Source organism: Saccostrea cucullata, unplaced genomic scaffold (assembly GCF_032062105.1).
Source record: "Saccostrea cucullata isolate Sc308-1 unplaced genomic scaffold, CSIRO_AGI_Scuc_v1 ctg2475, whole genome shotgun sequence".
Taxonomy (NCBI): Eukaryota; Metazoa; Mollusca; class Bivalvia; order Ostreida; family Ostreidae; genus Saccostrea; species Saccostrea cuccullata.
The window spans coordinates 27,260-48,552 of NW_026935611.1; the positions used below are offsets into that span (position 1 = coordinate 27,260).

The 21,293-nt window shown below is 35.6% G+C and overlaps 1 protein-coding gene across 1 annotated transcript; it reads right to left on the minus strand.

Annotated features, from left to right (window-relative positions):
- Positions 1–1,326: 1,326 nt before the first annotated feature.
- LOC134243423 (integumentary mucin A.1-like) lies at positions 1,327–19,595 on the minus strand. The gene is made up of 2 exons (XM_062725669.1): positions 19,450–19,595; positions 1,327–2,489 (listed from the first exon to the last, which is right to left on the minus strand). The coding sequence occupies exon 2, from the start codon at positions 2,377–2,379 to the stop codon at positions 1,387–1,389; it is 993 nt and encodes a 330-aa protein (XP_062581653.1). The 5' UTR covers positions 2,380–2,489; positions 19,450–19,595; the 3' UTR covers positions 1,327–1,386.
- Between the last annotated feature and the right edge of the window lie 1,698 nt (positions 19,596–21,293).

Sequence of the window (21,293 nt, forward strand, 5' to 3'; positions counted from 1 at the left end):
TGGATTGTTTCCAATGAGACGCGATGCGCTAAAGTGCGATGATATGACACGCTAAGGTCCAATATTTACATTTGCTGTGTTTTTCTTCTAAGCTAACTGTATTGAATACCATTTTCGTGTGTACTCGCGCGTAGAATTATACACGGAGAAACGTGTGCTAATGTGACATATTTGATTGACATATATATATATGCAAATATTGTGTATTGTTTAATATTTACATTTGCAAATGTTTTTCTTTATATAACACTACTGAAAGGAATGCATATCTATAACTGTATAAATACAGGTACAGGGTCAAGAGGTCAAAAATGTGCGTATGGATAATCGTTTGACGTAATTTCTCAGTGACGTCATAAAGGGTCGACGCGCGTTCAGTGGATTACATACTTGCCGTTGAGTTTGAAAAATAATGCATTCTCACACGCTAAAAGTCACAGTCAGGCAAATATAAAGTATGAATAAGTCACAAATGTAAATATAAGTAATAAGGTATCATTTTAAAACATCTATCGGGCTATAAATACGGGTTGGTACGAGATTAAATTCATCATAAAGCCCTTCGGGCTTTATGGAATTTAATCTCGTGACCAACCCGTATTTATATCCCAATAGATGTTTAAAAATGATACCTTATTTCTTAAGAGACGTCACCGTATGCTGGAAAAGGGCTTCAAATTTTGATCTATACTCGGCACTCAGGGTAATTGAGCAGTGAGGGTTCTTTATCGTGCCACGCCTACCGTGATACGGGACCTACGTTTTTAAGGTCATATCCGAAAGACACGTGACTTTCACTTCTAATGCCGAGCACTTGGTGAAGGAACAGTCACTACTTATGTTTACGTCTTAGGTTTGATGCGGCGACGAGAATTGAAAGTACCAAAACTGTACTCAATTTTTGAATTTCTCGCTGCCCTTTGTCCGTTTTTGAAGCCTCATTGTGACGTCACGTTAAAGTGAGTTTCTCTGTGTATATTTCTATGCATGAGCATACACGAAAATGGTCTTCAAATCAATTTCCACACTTAGTATAAGTATAAAAAAAAAACTGCGGATGTAAATTTACCTCAATAACTCACACATGCATTTTATTCTTTAGCTGATTGCTTGCACCTTCCAGAGATATAAGGAATAGTCCTTGCAGATCACCCGACTGACTGGGTTAGACCTTGCTTGACACTTTACGATTAGTTCTCATGCACTAGGCGAGTTGATTCGGGTTAGTCTCGCACCCACCCATTATATCTAGGTTATCGTTGTTACATTGCAGTTAAGTGCAGTTTTTACTATGACGTCATAAACATTAATTGTTTTCCTGACACATCGGACTTTGGCGTGCCAAACCATCGGGGTCGGACTATTGCGTCCTATATTCATTTTGTATCACCAGTAATAATAAAATAAAGGCTTGCGATTTTTTGCATTGAATGCTATAGCATAACTTCTTGAATTGTATACATTTCTCTTATCATTCTTGTTGCAAGTCTCATCCCTTTTATATTTCTTTTGAGGTTCACGTTTTAATTTGTTTTTTCTATGTATAATATACACAAGTAAAACACATATGCCTATTGTAACTAAAATGAGGAAAGACACCCCTGTTGTCATTGCAGCAAACGTAGTTGGAGTAAACCCCAGTCTGTCTAAGTAACTGAGATCCGTGGTAGTTACTACAGTTGTTGTCGATTGTTTAGGTGTAGTTGTGCTTTCTATTACTAAGGTTGATGAATGCGGTTGAGATGAAGTTATATCCTCTGTTGTTGATAAAGATACTTGTTGCGTTGAAGTTGTTGGAGAGTCTACAGTTGATAAATGCTGAGTGGAAGATGTACTATCTTGTGTTGTTGAAGGTGGCTGTTGCATTGAAGGTGTGGTTTCGATTGTCGTTGAAGACAGTTCTTGCGTTAGAACTGTGCTATCCAGTGTCTTCGAAGATGCTTGTTGCGTTAATGATGTGCTCTCGATTGTTTCTACAGTTGATAAATGCTGAGTGGGAGATGTACTATCTTGTGTTGTTGAAGGTGGCTGTTGCATTGAAGTTGTGGTTTCGATAGTCGTTGAAGAAAGTTCTTGCGTTAGAACTGTGCTATTCAATGTCGTCGAAGGTGCTTGTTGCGTTAATGATGTGCTCTCGATTGTTTCTACAGTTGATAAATGCTGAGTGGAAGATGTACTATCTTGTGTTGTTGAAGGTGGCTGTTGCATTGAAGTTGTGGTTTCGATAGTCGTTGAAGAAAGTTCTTGCGTTAGAACTGTGCTATTCAATGTCGTCGAAGGTGCTTGTTGCGTTAATTTTGTGCTCTCGATTGTTTCTACAGTTGATAAATGCTGAGTGGAAGATGTACTATCTTGTGTTGTTGAAGGTGGCTGTTGCATTGAAGTTGTGGTTTCGATCGCCGTTGAAGACAGTTCCTGCGTTAAAACTGTGCTATCCAATGTTGTCGAGGATGCCTGTTGTGTTAATGTTGTGCTTTCGATTGTTTCTACTGAGAAAAATTGAAAAAGTAATCTGGATTTTTTTTAAATTCACAGATGTATTCTTAACTGTACAATAAAAATGATTACTCTTTCCTTTAAAAAAAAATACCATTTTAAAAGAAATTATCATGAAACTGAATCAACTGATTAAGTGATCGTGCTTTTCATTGAACTATGTAGTAACTCTGGTTTATGCTATGTTTAATTTTTTTATTTTCTATAATAATTATTCTTTATTACCATTAAGGTTATAGAACACTCAATTACAAGAAATTTTTACCATTGTGTAAGCAAAGAAGACCATAACTTGATGTTTTAATCTGTTTAAAAATTTCTTGTATTAATTGATTTATGATTTGATGTTAAAGAATCTTAGAACAAGGTGTTTTTGTGAAACACTGATTGTAAACCCATTGAAAGCTTTTGTAACAGTGAATACCAATAAGAAGTATGAAAGCCCTAGCACCACTGTTTCAATAGTTATGGCCAAGGTCAAAATCCAAGATAAAGGGGTCAAGTTTGATGGTACCCGAAGAAAGGTCTTGTCAAAAGGAATACACAATCATGTGAAATATGAAAGTTATGGGCAAGGTTAAAGTTATTGAGGATAGACAGACGGACAGGTCAAAAACAATAAACCCCCGAATCTTCGATTACAGGAGCATAAAACTGTATTCAGATTTATTTTAATCAAATTAATTTATTTCTTAATACAAATCCTTATCCACTGCAGATTTTGAAAAAGATGTTGATTTTTTTTCCAATTACATGTAATCATACCAAGTCTTATTACTTTGTGATACATTGTTTTAACCAAAAACTTCATATATTGGCGAGAAATATCTTAATGAAAAAAATATTTAGTTAACATAAAATTTGAGTTTTAGTAACTTTCATAAGACTTACTTTTTAAAATGGCTTTTTATCAATAATAAAGTAATGAAATACAAGTGAAGTAGCTCACATACCCTACGCTCCCCCAAAACTCAAAGTGCCGAAATTCCCAGAAAAAAATAAAGGGAATCGGAATTTCTTGATGCACATGTACATATTGTGTTCTAAATGTCTGCAAAGTTTGACAAAATTTCTGTGCAGCGGTTTATTAGGAGTTGTGCTGACAAACTGTTCATCTCCATATTCAAAATATGGCCAAAAATCTTAGTGGAAAAGTGCCGAAATTCCCAGATTAATAAAGGCATCGGAATTCCGTGGTAATATGCACATCTACAAATTGTGTCCTAAATATCTGCAAAGTTTGACCAAATTCTGTGCAGCGGTTTATGAGGAGTTGTGCTGACAAACTGTTTATCTCCATATTCAAGGTATGGCCAAAAATCTAAGTTGAAAAGTGCCGAAATTCCCAGAAATAAAAAGGAATTGGAATTTCCTGGTAATATGCACATACACATTGTGTCCTAAATATCTGCAAAGTTTGACCAAATTTTGTGCAGCAGTTTATGAGGAGTTGCGCTGACAAACTGTTCATCTTCATATTCAAGGGTTGGCCAACAATCTGAGTTGAAAAGTGCGGAAATTCTCGAGAAAAATAAAGGAATTGGAATTCCCTCGTAATATGCACATCTACACATTATGTCCTTAATATCTGCAAAGGTAGACCAAATTCTGTGCAGCGGTTTATGAGGAGTTGCGCTGACAAAAAAAGGACTGACCGACTGACTGAAAGACGGGTAAAAACATTATACCTATCACAACTTGTAACGTGGGTTATGGTTACTTGAGATATTTAGTTCCTGTTTAAACAAACACTTTATGGACTCTGTTTTGTAATACTTTTTATGCGTTATGTCTTTTTCCCAATTCAATTATGTTTACATTATTACTATTTCTGATCAAATTTTTGAAGTAATCTTTATTATTTTAATGTCTATACTCCCATTTCAGATTCTCAGTTATATGATAATTATTGTATATCTTTATATTTATTTTAATCAAGCGCTTTAGAGTAATTTTAATCATATTTAGCGCTATACAAATTAAATAATGATAATAATAATTTGTACAAAGTTTAATTTTCAACTCCCCCCCCCCCCCCACATACATACATGTACATACACTCATGAAAATGAATAATCGTTGCAAACATGCATGTCTGTGATTCAATGATGTGCACAAAACAAAATAAACATAATATAGAAAAAATGATGAAACCAGAAAAAAATTATAATGATTATTGGCTACAAAACTAGGTTACAATTAACAAAAGCAAAGGCATAAAAATATAGCACTGTCGTAATAAACCACACCCAAATAAAAACGAACATATCTTGTATAGAAAGACAAATAAAGGGGAGTAAATGCAGTTAAGATACGCGTTGAACAAGGATATGTTTAACTAAATTTTTATTTTTTAATATTGTGACAATTTTAAACTTCCTTATTACAACATGTTATTTATTGTCCCCCGCTTGAAAAGTGGGGGATATTAATTTGGGTCTGTCCGTCCGTCCGCCATTCTGTCTGTCTGTAACGCTTTCGTTTCCACACGATATCTCGAGAACTCTTTGAGCTTTCGCAATGAAATTTTGCATAGCAACTCCCTATGGACTAGAGAAGAAACCTAATGATTTTGAGGTCAAAAGGTTAAAGGTCAATGTCATAAATTCGCAAATTCTGTCTGTTATAACACTTTTGTTTCCACGCGATATCTCGAGAACCCTTTGACCTTTTGCAATGAAATTTTACATAACAATTCCCTGTGGCCTAAGAAAGACCCCTACCCCTCTCGAAGTGTCCCGTCCCGTTTGTTTTATTAGTATTTATTGTATTAAATGTCGCTATTTTTAGCACTGGGGCATGAGGAGAGTTATTACATATAAAACAGGTTCTCGGTGGACTTTATATTCTTATTACACCTCTTAGAACTGTTTAATAAAGGTTAAATAAGACACCATGCATTGTGTAAAATTTTGACAATATCGAGCGTGAATATATATATGTGACTTCATCTTTGCATATAATTTTCGCCAGTGTAAAGAAGTTCCGTGGTCTAGTGGTGTGTCTCTCGCTTCACATGTGAGATCTCGGCTTCAAATCACGGACGATCAATTTTCTTTTTTTTTTTCGAAATACTTTTTTTTTTACTAAATGACAGTATTCAGCATGTGAAATGAAAAAATTATGAGGTCTGGCTTGTACAAACTAATAAAACCATCATTACAGTGTGATAAATATTCCATATAAAAAGAATCTTCTATACACATAATAAAGAATAGGCAATCAAACCTTTATATCCATATTGGCATATTTTATTTGCTTCAGTATACATGTATACATTTGATAATTCTAGAAATTCTGTCAAGGGGATCCGACCCCCCCCCCCTCCCCCTGAACTGCGCATGGTTTACTTTTTCCCTAAGCGAATTCTATGAATTAGCTTGTTATGAGAGATTTATTTTGAGTACGAGTTTCTTACTTCATCAGAGATATCCGGGACATGGGCGAGCGATAGCCCCTCCTTGTATCTCCTAAACAGTATGAAACGAATACTGCAGAAGTACTTTTTTCCGCGTGGTTTTTAATATTTACGCTATGTACGCTGTCACAAATATTTTCCGCGGAAATTTGTCCAAGTGTTCTTATTATATAAGGCAGTAGTGGCAATCTAGAAAATCCGCGTAATATTCTACCCGCGGATTAAACAGAAATTGAGATTTCGCGGAATAATGACCCCGTGGAAAAAAGTACGTCTACAGTATTTTGATTGTGGCTTTTATTATGGACTTACTAATTTGTATGCGTATTTTGGTATATATCTCATACAACCAGTCAGGTGATTTTGACAGCAAGTTTAATTTTTTCCCCAAATGAGCTGGTTGTGCATGTACTTTGTCTTGTAAATTTTAAATTATGAGATGTGTTATTTCCTACAACGTTATCCACCGGCAGTCATACACAATATCTATTTCTCAAAATCCAAAACGGTCGGGCATGACGCCCATCTTCGCCCAAGTCTCTCCACACACTGTCACAAATGACAACGTGCACTGACGATTTGCTTAATATCGCATTTAATTAAGTCAGTCACATAAAGATTTTATCAAGGGAAAAGTATACAGAAAACTGGGAGCATGACTTTTACCATGCTAGTATCATACTGTAAAATCACACATTATCGAGGGGTCAAATTTTCGAGGTTTGAGGAAAATAGTATGGTTCCTGGGGATTTGGTTTCGTGGTTGAAGAATTGATCAGTAGTAATATTTGTGGAAAATTGCATTTCGTGGGGGATATAAATTCATGGGTCTTTTCATACATGTACCCTGAAAACCATGGGAATTAACCCCCCACGAAAATTAGTGATTTCACAGTAACAGCATTTCAATTTAAGTTCACGTCAAATATGGTTGACACAGAATAATTTCTCGATCTCCTTTCCCGATTTGGGCATTCCGGCACGAGATGGAGCCTATTTATTTTTTAAATAAAAAAATATACAGTCATGTAAACTTCCTGCATTGACTATATTTATTATACTTTAGGACATACTGATTTTCTATACAGTAAAATTAAAATTGTTGTGCAACCTGCAGCAAGGATCACTATTGTATATATGGAATGCCGCAAAACCATGGTGTGACCGAAATCATTATAAAACAGACTCGGGGGGGGGGGGGGGGGGGGGTAGAGGCCAATATTTTTCAATGTCAACTTCTTCCAGTACCAATTTTGTTGTATTCAACACTACAAATAATTCCCCGATATCAATTTCCTGGAATAAACGGTGGGCGGGGGGGGGGGGCGCAACCAGCCTTTCAATGAACATTCCCAACAGTACAAGTAATGTTGGGGAAAAAAGTCCCCCCCCCCCTGTTACTACGTGTCTGCTTCCAGTTGAGTCGATACGCAGAAGAATGTTGTATGTTCTAATGGTTTCTTAAATGAACCAAACTTAAAATCACCATTTTGCAAATGATATTCAGTACAATATCAAGATATGGTTAAGTCGAATACTGGTTTATGTTTTTCATACAGTAATACATTTTTTGGTCTGTTGTTTAACGTCCGTCTCAAGAATTTTTCACTCATATGAAGACGCAACTTTTTGCCGTTGGGGGTCTGAAAACTTTGTCCTTTACTTCACACTTTCGACCATTGAGCAAGAAGGGATCGTTTTTGGTACCAACACCTACTGCGACACGGTCTCATCCGAAGGACCAAATGCCACGTCCCCCGTAATCCGAGATTCCTCTGACTCTAACCCCCGCTTTTATATCATGACTTGTGCGGGGAAGAGTCAGAGCGGAGGCCATATTGAAAACTGAGAATTCGGCGACACCAGCCGGTGTCGCAGAGTTCATTAAAAGGATGCTTTCGCCGTTTAAACGGCCCTATCACCGACAAATTATAAATGAAGCATCAGTTGAATTAGGTCGCCTCTTCGCCATTCGACTGCTTTAGCAGTTGTAAAAGGTAGGCAGAGTTGAGACAACGGCTGGTGTCGCCGAACTCCCAGTTTTCAATATGGTCTCCGCTTTGACTCTCCCCCGCGCAAGTCATGATATAAAAGCGGGTTAGAGTGAGAGAAATCTCGGATTACGTCCCATTGTAAGATTCGAATACGCAACGTCAGGATCAACGCCTTAATTCGCAACTCTAGAGCAGAGGCTCTAACCATTGCACCACGCGCCTGACATGTGTGGCATGTACAGATAGGTGCTTACATTAGGTCATTCTATACAATTAATTGCAGATTTTTGTGGACCGATCATGACACATAGCATATGGCGGCCGTGACAGGGAATATACCGGTATACTCCCCAAGGGACCCCTATTTCCACTTCTGTTATTTGAATGAAGATCCGCATTTGCTCTCTTCCCGATTTTTAGCTCTACTGGTCAGAGACCAGAAGAGCTTATGCGATAGTAATGCGTCCGGCGTCCGTCCGTCTGTCTGTCTGTCTGTCTGTCCGTCTGTCTGTAAACAATTTTTCAAAACGCTACTCCTCCTACAATTTTAGTCTGATTTAAATATTACTTGGCACAGAAGTAGACTACACTAAGATACATAGAATAGTGCATCGGTTTTTAATTTCAATGAACGGTGTTGCCATGGTTACTAAAAATAGAATTCTCTGTGAAATTCCTTTAAAACACTACTCCTTCTACAGTTTTGGTCTGATTTCAATATAACTTGGCACACAAGTAGACTACACTAAGATACATAGAATAGTGCATCAGTTTTTAATTTTGATGTTCGGTGTTGCCATGGTTACCAAAAATAGAATTTTCTGTGAAATTCCTTAAAAACGCTACTCCTTCTACAGTTTTGGTCTGATTTCAATATAACTTGGCACACAAGTAGACTACACTAAGATACATAGAATAGTGCATCGGTTTTTGATTTCGATGAACGGTATTACCATGGTTACTAAAACTAGAATTCTCTGTGAAATTCCTTTAAAACACTACTCCTTCTACAGTTTTGGTCTGATTTCAATATAACTTGGCACACAAGTAGACTACACTAAGATACATAGAATAGTGCATCGGTTTTTGATTTTGATGTTCGGTGTTGCCATGGTTACTAAAAATAGAATTTTCTGTGAAATTCCTTAAAAACGCTACTCCTTCTACAGTTTTGGTCTGATTTCAATATAACTTGGCACACAAGTAGACTACACTAAGATACATAGAATAGTGCATCGGTTTTTGATTTCGATGAACGGTGTTACCATGGTTACTAAAACAAGAATTCTCTGTGAAATTCCTTTAAAACACTACTCCTTCTACAGTTTTGGTCTGATTTCAATATAACTTGGCACACAAGTAGACTACACTAAGATACATAGAATAGTGCATCGGTTTTTGATTCCGGTGAACGGTGTTACCATGGTTACTAGAAATAGAATTTTCTGTGAAATTCCTATAAAACTCTACTCCTTCTACAGTTTTGGTCTGATTTCAATATAACTTGGCACACAAGTAGACTACACAGAGATCATTAGAATAGTTCATCGGTTTTTGATTTCGATGAACGGTGTTGCCATGGTTACTAAAATAGAATTCTCTGTGAAATTTCTTTAAAATGCTACTCCTTCTACAGTTTTGGTCTGATTTCAATATAACTTAGCACACAAGTAGACTACACTAAGATACGTAGAATAGTGCATCGGTTTTTGATTTCGATGAACGGTGTTACCATGGTTACTAAAAATAGAATTTTCTGTAAAATTCCTTTAAAACTCTACTCCTTCTACAGTTTTAGTTTGATTTCAAAATAAGTTGGCACACAAGTAGACTACATAAAGATACATAAAATAGTGCAATGGTTTTTGATAAGTACAACCAGGTAGAGCTACAGTCTCGACAGAGACTTCTGGTTATTATTCTTTTGAGCTTGATTAACTGCACTGTTTGTTATCTCCTTAATCATGTTAATATTTTATTTCGCTTGTGAATCATAACAGATTAAACTAGATATCAATGAGATGGTGGCCATCTTAAGCTTCAAGGGCCCCGCTTTTAGCAATAAACATGAAAATGAAAAGTAGCTGAAAGGGTGTTTGAGATTAAAGGGGACAAAAAGTATTACTCCCTGAAAAATAATATAATTAAAATACTTTTAGAAATTTATCCTCTACGAAAATTGTTGCATATCCTCTACCATAATATGGAAGGAAAATCACCAATGTTCGATATCCAGTTAATTTGTTTGAGGCTGAGTGGACGTATAGGAAAGAAATTATGTAGCGAATAAAGACTTTTAAATGAGATACTATTTTTGACCTTAACCCTTGACCCAAAAACTTTGTTCAAGGTCACTGACCAAAGGCACTCTGTGAGTGAAGTATGAGCAACATTAGACTAATAGGAGAAAATATGCTCTGAACAAAGATTTTCACTGCTATAATTTTAACCTTTGACCTAGAAATATGGTTCAAGGTCACTGCACACCCTTCACCAAAAGACAACCTGTGAGTGAGGTATGAGCCAGATTAAGCTAAGGAAAGAGAAAATACGCTCCAGACAAGTAGTTAAACCGAAAGGATATTTTTGACCTTGACCTAGAACTGCACATTCACTGACCATTGGCACTCTGTGAGTGAAGTATAAGCCACATTGGACGAAGGGAAGAGAAGATATGCTCCGAACAAGGATTTTTCATATCATTCTGTTTTGACCTTGACCTTTCGCCCTAGAAGCATGGTTCAAGGTCACTGCACATTGGTTACCCAAAGGCACTCTGTTGGTGAAATATGAGCCAGATTGGACCAAGGAGAGAGAAGATATCATTCTGACAAGGGTTTTTCATATAATTCTGCTATGACCTTGATCTTTGACCTAGAAACATGGTTTAAGGTCACTGCACACCGGTTACACAAAGGCACTCTGTGGGTGAAGTACGAGCCAGATTGGGCCAAGGAGAGAGAAAATATGATCCGGACAAGGAATTTTCATATAATTCTGCTATGACCTTGACCTTTGACCTAGAAACATGGTTTAGGGTAACTGCACACTATTTACCAAAAGGCACGCTGTGGGTGAAGTATGAGCCAGATTGGGCCAAGGAGACAGAAGATATGCTCCGGACAAGAGATCTCGGACGGACAGCTGACGGACGGACAGACTGATCACTATAGGGCGCCTGCCGAGCGGGGCCCTTGCAAGTTATTGCTATTCACATTTCTATATAGAAAATCAAAATATACAAAACTGCAAAATGTCAAAGACTCAAAGAAAACCAGAAGTCTCTGATGAGACTGTAGCTCTACTCGTCTGTAACAAAGGAAAAGTAGCACTTCGATTTGAAACTTTGTAACAGGCAGCAATAAATAAAATTATGTATCTTAGTGTAGTCTACTTGTGTGCCAAGTTAAATTGAAATCAGACCAAAATTGTATAGGGGTAGCGTTTTAAAGGAATTTCACAGAATTTTTCATTTGTAGTAACCATGGCATCAACGTTCATCAAAATCAAAAATTGATGCACTTTTTTATGTATCGTAGTGTAGTCTACTTGTATGCCAAGTTATATTGAAATCGGACCAAAACTGAAGGAGGAGTAGCGTTTTAAAGTAATTTCTCCCAAAATTCTATTTTTAGTAACCATGGCAACATCGTTCATCGAAATCAAAAACCGATGCAGTATTTTATGTATCTTAGTGCATTCTTCTTGTGTGCCAAGTTAAATTGAAATACTGTAAGACCAAAACTGTATGAGGAGTCGCGTTTTAAAGGAATTTCTCCAAAAACTCTATTTTTAGTAACCATGGCAACATCGTTCATCGAAATCAAAAACCGATGCACTCTTTTATGTATCTTAGTGTAGTCTACTTGTATGCCAAGTTGTATTGATATCAGACTGTCGGAGGAGTAGCGTTTTGAAAAATTGTTTACAGACAGACAGACAGACAGACGGACGGACGCCGGACATCTTAACCATCGCATAACCTCTTCAAGTCTCTGACCAGTAGAACTAAAAATCCTTCAGACTTCACGTCAAAGAAATTTTAAAATTCTTGAAATTGTAGAAATGACGATGGTATTTAAAACATCAATAATACATCTTTATTCCTTGTCAGAACAGTTTTCAAAACACTTCATCTCCCAGGAGACCAGCTATATAAAATGACAGGTAAAAACAAGGCTGATAATATGCTTTTACAGCAATTGTGTATTTGTTTGTTATTGTGTTTGGCTATAATATAAAGGCATCACACGGGAAGTTCTATTTAATTTTTTTTTTTGTAAAACACCAAACATTTGTAAACAAGAATAGATATGGGTTACCCCATATCCAAAGATATTCGACTTTTAGATTTAATATGTTTAACAGTGTTTATAATGACGTTAATAAAAAAAAAACTGCACTGTCTAATTATGGAACTGTTGTAAATTTCGTGAGTCCATAGCATTACGGTCATCCAGTCTCCTAACAAACAGTACACATAGGCCTACATGTACCTGTGTCCACAAGACCAACATTAGCCTTGGTCTACACACGTGCGATGGAGCTGTCAAACGCATCCAGCGAGCTCGGAGAAACACGTTTTGTTTTGCCGAGAAGTTACGATGGCAGACAAAACTTTTCTTTTCTTAATTAGATCATATGAATACGAATTCTGATTAATAAAAATTATACAATCCCTGTTGAACTATATATAGTTTGTTCTAACATTTGCATCTGCAACAACTTGTGTTTAAAATGGCCGGGTTAGGAAAATCAGGACCGGTCGGAAAATTCTAAACTGAAAACCTTTTTTGTTTTGAAAAATTAATGAAATATACTAATGTATTCGTCGCAGAAATTACTTACATTATTCAAGTTCTATATAAAATGGTATGCTGAACTTCAACACGAATCCGAATCTCCGACCCAGTTCTCGTTTTGCCACACATACCCTACAGTTTACAAAGTGTACACACGAGTAGAATCCGGCCAGGGATTGAAAATTCCGTCATTTAATAATACACACACACAGAATAATTAATTTTTTCTTTAAGAAGAAATTGTATGATAATTAACGGACTATAAACATGTACTTAATACAATTGTTAATATAGTATTATCAATTCATCGGTGAAAAGATATGAATCGAAGAATGACCTAAATATTCTCTGTTATCAAACATGTAAAAAAAAAAAAAAAAGGCTGAGGAGGGAGCGAGCGTAGGAATATTGATATTTTTTATTTGCATTTCGGGGGGAAAGTGACTTTCTAATAATATTTTGACGTTATTTTTGATTTCTTTAACGTATGACATACACAACTTTACTCTTATCATGAACAATAATGTTGTATCTACTTATCATGATGGAACTATTTTGGTCGGACCAATTTGTGTGAGCCGCCGCTGAATACAGTAATATATCTTGCATTAATAGTATGCATTGATCGAATATATTAAAAAAGCAAAACTACCAAGCACGAAATATACTGACACGCAAAAGAAACGCAACACCCTACTTTAGAGGGAAATAATTATCTAAAGTAAAGAATTTTTTATAGATCTTAAAATTATGAATATCTTTAATTTGGTAAACATCGGTAATTTAACGGTTGAACGATTTCCATACCATAACCGGAAGTCAAGTTTGAGCCTGCTTAACAGAAATAAAAAATTGCCTGTTAAACAAAACATTTGGCAATATAATGGACTTTTCAGGATTTTTTACTGTTCGTCATAAGTAATGTAGCAATATTTCAAAAAATTAATTCTCATTTCGTTTCCCGTAACGATGCTAAAAAAAGCTACTTGAAAATGACTTGTGTACGCATTTCCATAGCTCTAGCTGGAAAATTTCACAGTAAAGGTGATGGAGAGTTGCTGGTGCGACATTCACTACATTACGCCACCACAGGGTCTTGCGTATCATATGCATTAAGGACAGTCCTTGTACCGGAAGTCCAAGGGTGGCAACACTGCTCTAAGTTAGAGAAAATTCGACCTAACCATCTGAAAAACGGGCTTTTAAAAATGCCAAAGAATAATTCCTTCGCTCAGCTCTCGATATTAATGAACCTATTGTATCGTAAAAATTAAGCAGCAATTGTTGTTTAGGGCAGCCTTGCACGTTTTACTTGAATGGCTGGGAGGGGGTATTTTAACAGTCATATTTTACTTAGTAAAGTAGACAGATAAACATTTAACACTTTTATCAAATCTCTAATGTTCTGAAAAATGAGTTTAGCCTTACTTTATTCTCCTTTGAAAATCATAAGATAAAAAAAAATCAAATAATTGTAGATTACTGATTGTTGCGTTTCTTTTGGCTGTCAGTATAGTATACGTAGGTGTCAAAAATATTGTAATATGTGCTGATGATAGATATACATGTTAACCAAAACCAAGCAACACCATTTAGTACGAGATCCATGCGTACATGTACTTATGTTTTCGACGTTTTTCCTGTTTAATGATGTCTAAATGAAAATCTAGAAGTTCTTTAAAAAAGAAAGATACCTCAAGTGCTTGTAAAACATCCTTTTTTCAGTATAAACAGCCACCTTGTCCAGAAATTGTACATTTATTAGACCACAATTCTTTCCAATTTTTCTCCAGTCTAGCATCGAAGAATTGCCAATTCCTGCTTTTTTTCGGAAAGAACACGTGATATTTGAGTGATGAAGATCATTCATCTATTTAAAATGACGAAGAGTGGGTCGTGATCATTTTTATTGTCTTCCTTCGAAAATTTTCTTGACAAATTTTATTAAATTTGACTCTTAGCTTTTGCCCAAATGTATGCATTTGACCAAGTATCTGTTAATTTGTCCGTTAAACAGCCAGAAATCTTCTGAACATTTTCGGAATCTCAAACATCCGAAAATAGACTTGACAGGCGAGGGTTCATGTCAGTATGTAATTTATGGAATATACTTATATGTACAGGTAATTGGACGTCTTTAAACTCGATATCCAATTTGGCTATGTTCGATTAGAATACTGTTTTTCTTTTTAAGCTACCGAACAATATTTTCTTTAATATATATACATATTTCTCAATGTTGATATGACTGACACAATCCATATCATGTCATTCATCACCTCTATTGGCATTGTATAAACAAAGGGATTATCAGCATGCACCGAATAAACAGAGCAGCTAAGGAATATTGTCACAAAAGGGCATATTCATTATTTTTTGGTCAGGAAAAAAGGGTACGCCGTTGGGAAAAAGGGGCATGGCGCCAAGACATGCTAGTTTGTTTTAGATATAACAAGATCAAAAATTACGAGGGGCGTTCACTAAATAATGTCATTAGCTCGATGACATACAACATAGTAGTCATATGACATAAAGCTTGACTTTCTCTCATTATTGAATCTTTAATGAATTTATAACAGTTTATGTGACCACTTTTCATCACATAGTTTTATCGTGAGAAGCTGGGAAACAAGGGCTATTCGAGACACTGCATTATAAATGAATGGTAAAGAATCAGTAAACTAGAGTGAAAATAAAAGCTACTTTAAAGCTGCTGTAAAACTTGTTAAAAATCCCAAAGAAATATTCACTGAAATATGTGACATTTACAGCAACCGATGCCTGTTTTATAGACAAATTAGCAGGTGGATTTCAAAGATAAAAAATTATATAATGGGCATCAAAAATGGGTACACTCCTTGCCAACAAAAATTATAACAACTTATGTACTGTTTGCCAAATATCAACAAATAATATTTGATGTTGTATGATTGACTTTAAGACACATAGCAAATTTGATAGACATCATATCGGGAGTAGTTTACACTGTTTTTAAGAAACGTTTGACAGTAATTAAGCTTGGTACTCTAAGGTCACCCTGTATTTTGAAAAATGAGTGAAAACGACAGCGTGTACAAAAGTCTTAACAATTATTTTAAAATATCAGAAATTGTAGTAATCCACGTTTGTTTTATATTCAAACAGATATTGAAACATGAATCTATTACTTAAAACCATTAAAACAAAATTTACCATAAGATGTACTTAATAAAAACGGCGAAGGTCTGTCAAGAGCAAAGGTATGCAAGAGCACAAAAACAGATTTATATGCAATTTTCTTAAATATTAGTGGTATTATTGTTCAAATTCGTATTCGGGGAGACAGTTTAATATCTGGAGGTGTCTAGAAAGCAGTTTCTTTGCAAAGAAATCGAAAGGTTTATCAGAGAAAGGACCCAGAATCAGGAATCCACTACATTGAATTTCTTCACGACAGCGTTTAAACCCGCATGCCCTAAAGAGTAAAGGGGTTTACGGGATAAACAGAAAGTTAATATTTTTTCACATTAAGAATATTTGCCAGATCTTTGACCTTTTGACTTGTTTCTATTTCCAAACGTGAAAAAAACACCTTTCAGAAGGAAAAAAACAAGTCCAGGAAATCATTGGATCTGCCATTTTCCAGTATACTAACGGTCATACCAAAAAATGAGTTCTAAAAACAATCAGAAATTGGATAACAAATGTTACGGACATGTGTTTGAATTAAAATAGATTAATAAGTAAAATCATGAAGACTAAATCATTGAAAAGCGTCGTTTGCTTCTTTCTGAGCTCCAATGACATTATTTATTGAACGCCCCTCGTAGATTGAATGACTCATTCATTTACTTACCCAACACCGCAATAACATAAAAATATGATAAAAAAGATAAATCCAGGCTCATGTCTTTCACTAATTACCTATTTTCAGTTGTTGTTGAGTACATGTATATGACTAATTTACAATTAAAAATTGTTTTAAAGACGATCAAAGCGCTATTAATGTTATTCTCAATAATGAGCCAAACAAATGGAGAACCATTTCATTTAAGTAAACAGACTTTCGATGAATCGTCTTTGCCTACTCCAAGGTTCAAAATTTTTGTTATAAAAAATTGTTGTAGACATCTTGATGCAAAGAAATGGTCTTTTGTGGTTAGCTGGGGATAAATACACAAAGCTGTACGGAAGATTCGTTTCTTCTAGACGCAGAGCCAAATGAAAACATTAGACGCAGAGCTAGAGGGAAGAGCATAAGACGCAGAGCTAGATGGAAGAGCATAAGACGCAGAATTTGAAGGACGAGACGTAAGGGCAGATAGGCCAATCTGCACAGCAGATTGAGATGAAATAGCGGAAATCACGGGTGAGTCCAATACGTTTGATTTTGTACGTTTGATTTTATGATTTATGTTTTCGTCTGCCTGTTGATGTGCCTGCAACACTTTGATTTCAGTACTTGTTTCTAAGCGCTAGCAGATACTGAGCTGATTTTTGGCAAGTAAAAGTACCTTAAAGAGTTACATATATCCACTGCAATGTTTCCGCTTTGGAGATTTTAGACTGAGGAACAAAATGTCTGGATTAGGTTCTTGGATATAATTCCTTGTTCTTGAGTTAGATTAGTCGCGGTAGTGATTTGAGCACTCAACCTTTAAGTAGTGGTCGTGATTTGATCGGAAGGTCGTATGTTCGAATCACAGTCACGACTGAACCTGAGCCTGAGACCCTGTACTGAGAACAGAATTAAGTCAAAACTTCAAATAAATATCATATGTTTAATTTGGAATATTTTACAACCTACAAATCCTTGGTAACGAATGTGTTATACATGTAATTGACAAGCTATTCAAAATTTTGACGTAAGTCTGTTCTAAGATTATGGTCTCCAGGCCTGGTCGATAAAAGTCCCTTCGCCAAGCGCTCGGAACGTTTAATTGAAAGTTGTGGGTCTTTCTGATGAGACCTTAAAAACCGAGGCCTTGTTTCGCGGTAGGTGGTAGCAAAATGAAACAAGGGGCCACATCGCTCACCTGAGCAACTGGCTAGGTAAAAGCAAAAATCAATTCAGTATTGACAAGTTTAAATATAAAAGTGGTTTCAGGGGAGGTAAGGGGATATTTGAACCAACTTAAATAATTATATACTTCATAGTATATACAAATAGTTATAAATTAATATGATACATAATGGTCTAAATATGACCAACTATAGCTTTACTATTCTTGAGAAGAATTTTCAAAGATTTTCCCCCTGTATTACTATGATAAACTTAGATCCCCCATTGTGGCCCCATCCTACCCCCGGGGGTCATGATTTGAACTAACTTGAATCTACACTACCTGAGGATGCTTTGGAATAACTATGATCAATCATGGCTTTGCTGTTCTTGAGGAGAATTTTCTTATGTATTCCAATGTTGATCCCCGATCCCCCGCGGGGGGGGGGGGGGGTCATGATTTGAACAAACTTGAATCTACACTACCTGAGGATGCTTTAGTATATCTATGACCATTCATGGTATTGCTGTTCTTGAGAAGATTTTAAAGCTTTTTCCGATGTACTCCTATTTTAAACTTTGATACGCCACAGTAGCCCCACCCTACCCCCGGGGGTTATGTTTTAAACAACTTGAACCTACCCTACCTGAGGATGCTTCCACATGAGTTTCATCTTTCCTGGCCCATTGGTTCTTGAGAAAAAGATTTTTAAATATTTTTCCTGTATGTTCCTAAATTAAATTTGATCCCCCATTGTGGCCCAAGCCTACCCCTGGGGGTAATGACTTGACTTGAATCTAAACTACCTGAGGATGCTTCCAAAGGAGTTTCTTTATCCCTGGCCCAGTGGTTCTTTAGATGATTTTTAAAAGATTTTTTCACTTATCCTTAAGTATCTCCCCTTAGAAGAGGGCATGACCCTTCTTTGAACAAACAAAGTTTGGTTTAAATTGGCCCAGTGGTTCTAGAGAATATGAAAATGTGAAAAGTTTACGACGACAACGACAAAGATAGACAACGGAAAAATTTTGATCAGAAAAGCTCACTTGAGTCTTCGGCTCGGGTGAGATAAAAAAAACCTCATTGCTCAATGGCCCTGAGTGCCGAGTCAAGTTTTAAATTTGAAGCCCTTCACCTGTGACGTCTCTTCATTAGTGGAAAAAGCTCGAACGTGGCTTGAAACAATCGATCTTTCTCAAAAAAGAGTAATAAAAAAAACCCAATAAAACTGCAGTGGTCAATAAAAAAAAATCCAAGAAAATAAGCTAAAAATGTGACAGGAAAGGATATTACTTTTATTATACAATTAATGTATGCGTTTTTGTGGTTATAAGAATTTACACGAAAGCAGGTGACAGAAAAGATTACTTTTATTATAATGTATGCATCTCTGGTTATAAGAAATCAACATACAAGTATGTAAAGTTATACTAAGTAAACATAAAACAGATGATGATCGTGACAAAAAATATTAAAGAAAAGTGTAGGTGTGTTTTATGGACGTCTCGTCGTCTTTTAACATAAAAATAAAATTGCATTGACACTTAGAGTGTTGATTATTATTTATGATACAGCTAAACATTTTGTAATTAATATTTCCTCTGAATTCTGAATATACGAAAATTAATGTCATCAAACATGGTTTTTCATCTCTTGTATTTAAATGACGTTCTAGTAAGAGAAATAAGTATTTAAGAGAAATAAATAACGAGCTCTACAGAAGAAGAAAGAATAGAACTACTTAAAACACACATTACCTTGAGACGCAGGAGAAGATGTTGGTGTTGTCTTTGTGGTAGTTGATTCTAAGACTGTTGTTGGTGAAGTGTTCGCTGCTGTAGCTCTCTGGGATGTTGTTAATACACTGGTTGTTGTAGCAGTAGCGGATACTAATGGTGACTGAGTGGAACTTGCCGTTGTTGTTGATTCAGTGACCACTGTTGTTGTGGTCACGATGTTTCCTGAGGTCGAATCTGATGTAAATGATTGATTAATAATGTTTTACGCCGAATACAAATAGCAGTTATGAACAAAAAATGATGAAGTTACTGTATCCAGCATCAACTTTCTTAATGAAGCGTCATAATTAAAATTCCTTAAACAGGCCGAGTCTAATTCAAGTGCGCATGACTTTGCGCAGCTTTTCATTTTCATGCAGCCATAAGTGCGGCAGTACACCTTTCCAAAATATTGTGATTTTATTTTAATATAAAATTAACATTATCTGTGTAAACATTATTAATGTAAACTCGTCATGTATAGAACAGTTTATACCAGCATAAAATAGAGTTGACACACTTTACTGTGAGTTAATTCAAATTTTAAATCATATCCTTGCATCAATTTTGGTTTGTGTGATTTTCTTTTCGTGTCTTAATTCGAACTCTGATGGGTACTTTTGTACAGATTCTGACAGGGATATACACTGATACAGTGTACAAGTAAACACTGCACATGTTTTACTTTATATATAAATACAACTTTTAAAACTTGAATTATTCTCCTAATTAATCATTATTGGTATGTTTTTCTTTTATCCATATCAGGCTCATCAGCAATAATATTAAGAGGAAGTTTTGGAGAGCGAAAAATATATTGACGCTTTACATAACATTTTATGCATTGAGCCTAAAAACGTCAAAACGCCAAATTTTTACGTCTGTGACATTTATGTTGACATTTAATTTTTGTTAGGTTTTTTTCACCATTCTATTGAAATTATTTTAGAATATACCAATAACTATTTGAAAAGATGCACATTTCATAAAAATCCTTTAATTTTTAATATGTCTATTTTCAATTACTACACATGATCAATGTTACCACATTTATACAATTAAAGTAAGATTTATTACTTTTGGACAATGTGTGACATTTATTTTGACATTGTAAAAAGCCTCTAAAACAAACACTTCTTTATAGAATCAATTCATTTTCATATCTAAATAAAGTTTTGATTTTGCACATTTTGTATTAAACGTTGTTTGGTGCCAAATTAGAAAAATGAATTCTTAAAATGTAGGTCATTGCTGGAGTGTAGCATTTAAACGTGACGTTTTTGCCGTCAAATTCAACTGTGACGTATAGCTACATGTAGTACATACATGTTAACTCGACAATTATTATTAAAATTTAAGGCACCGCAAGTTAAAATTCTGTCTAGAGATATTTTCCTTAATAACATGGCAACATTTTGTAGAATTTATAATAATTTTCAACATCAATTTTTAGGTCACCTGAGTAAACTCAGGTGACCTATTGCTATCCGTTTTCGTCTGTCGTCGTGCGTCGTCCGTCGTCCATCGTGTGTTAACATTTGAACATTTTCAGCTTCTTCTCTGCAACCACTGCACCAATTTCAACCAAATTTGGCACAAAGCATCTATGGCTAAAGGGGAACAAAAATTGTGAATTTCATGATCCCTGCCCCCCTGGGGCCTGAGGGGTGGGGCCAAAACCACTAAAATTAATGCAATCTTTAAAAATCTTCTTCTTTACTCCTGGACATCAAGCAGTCAAACTGTTTGCATGATTGTAATCAGCAATGAGTCCTCTACCAAAATTGTGAAATTCATGGCCCTGGGGTCAGGGGTTCTAGTGC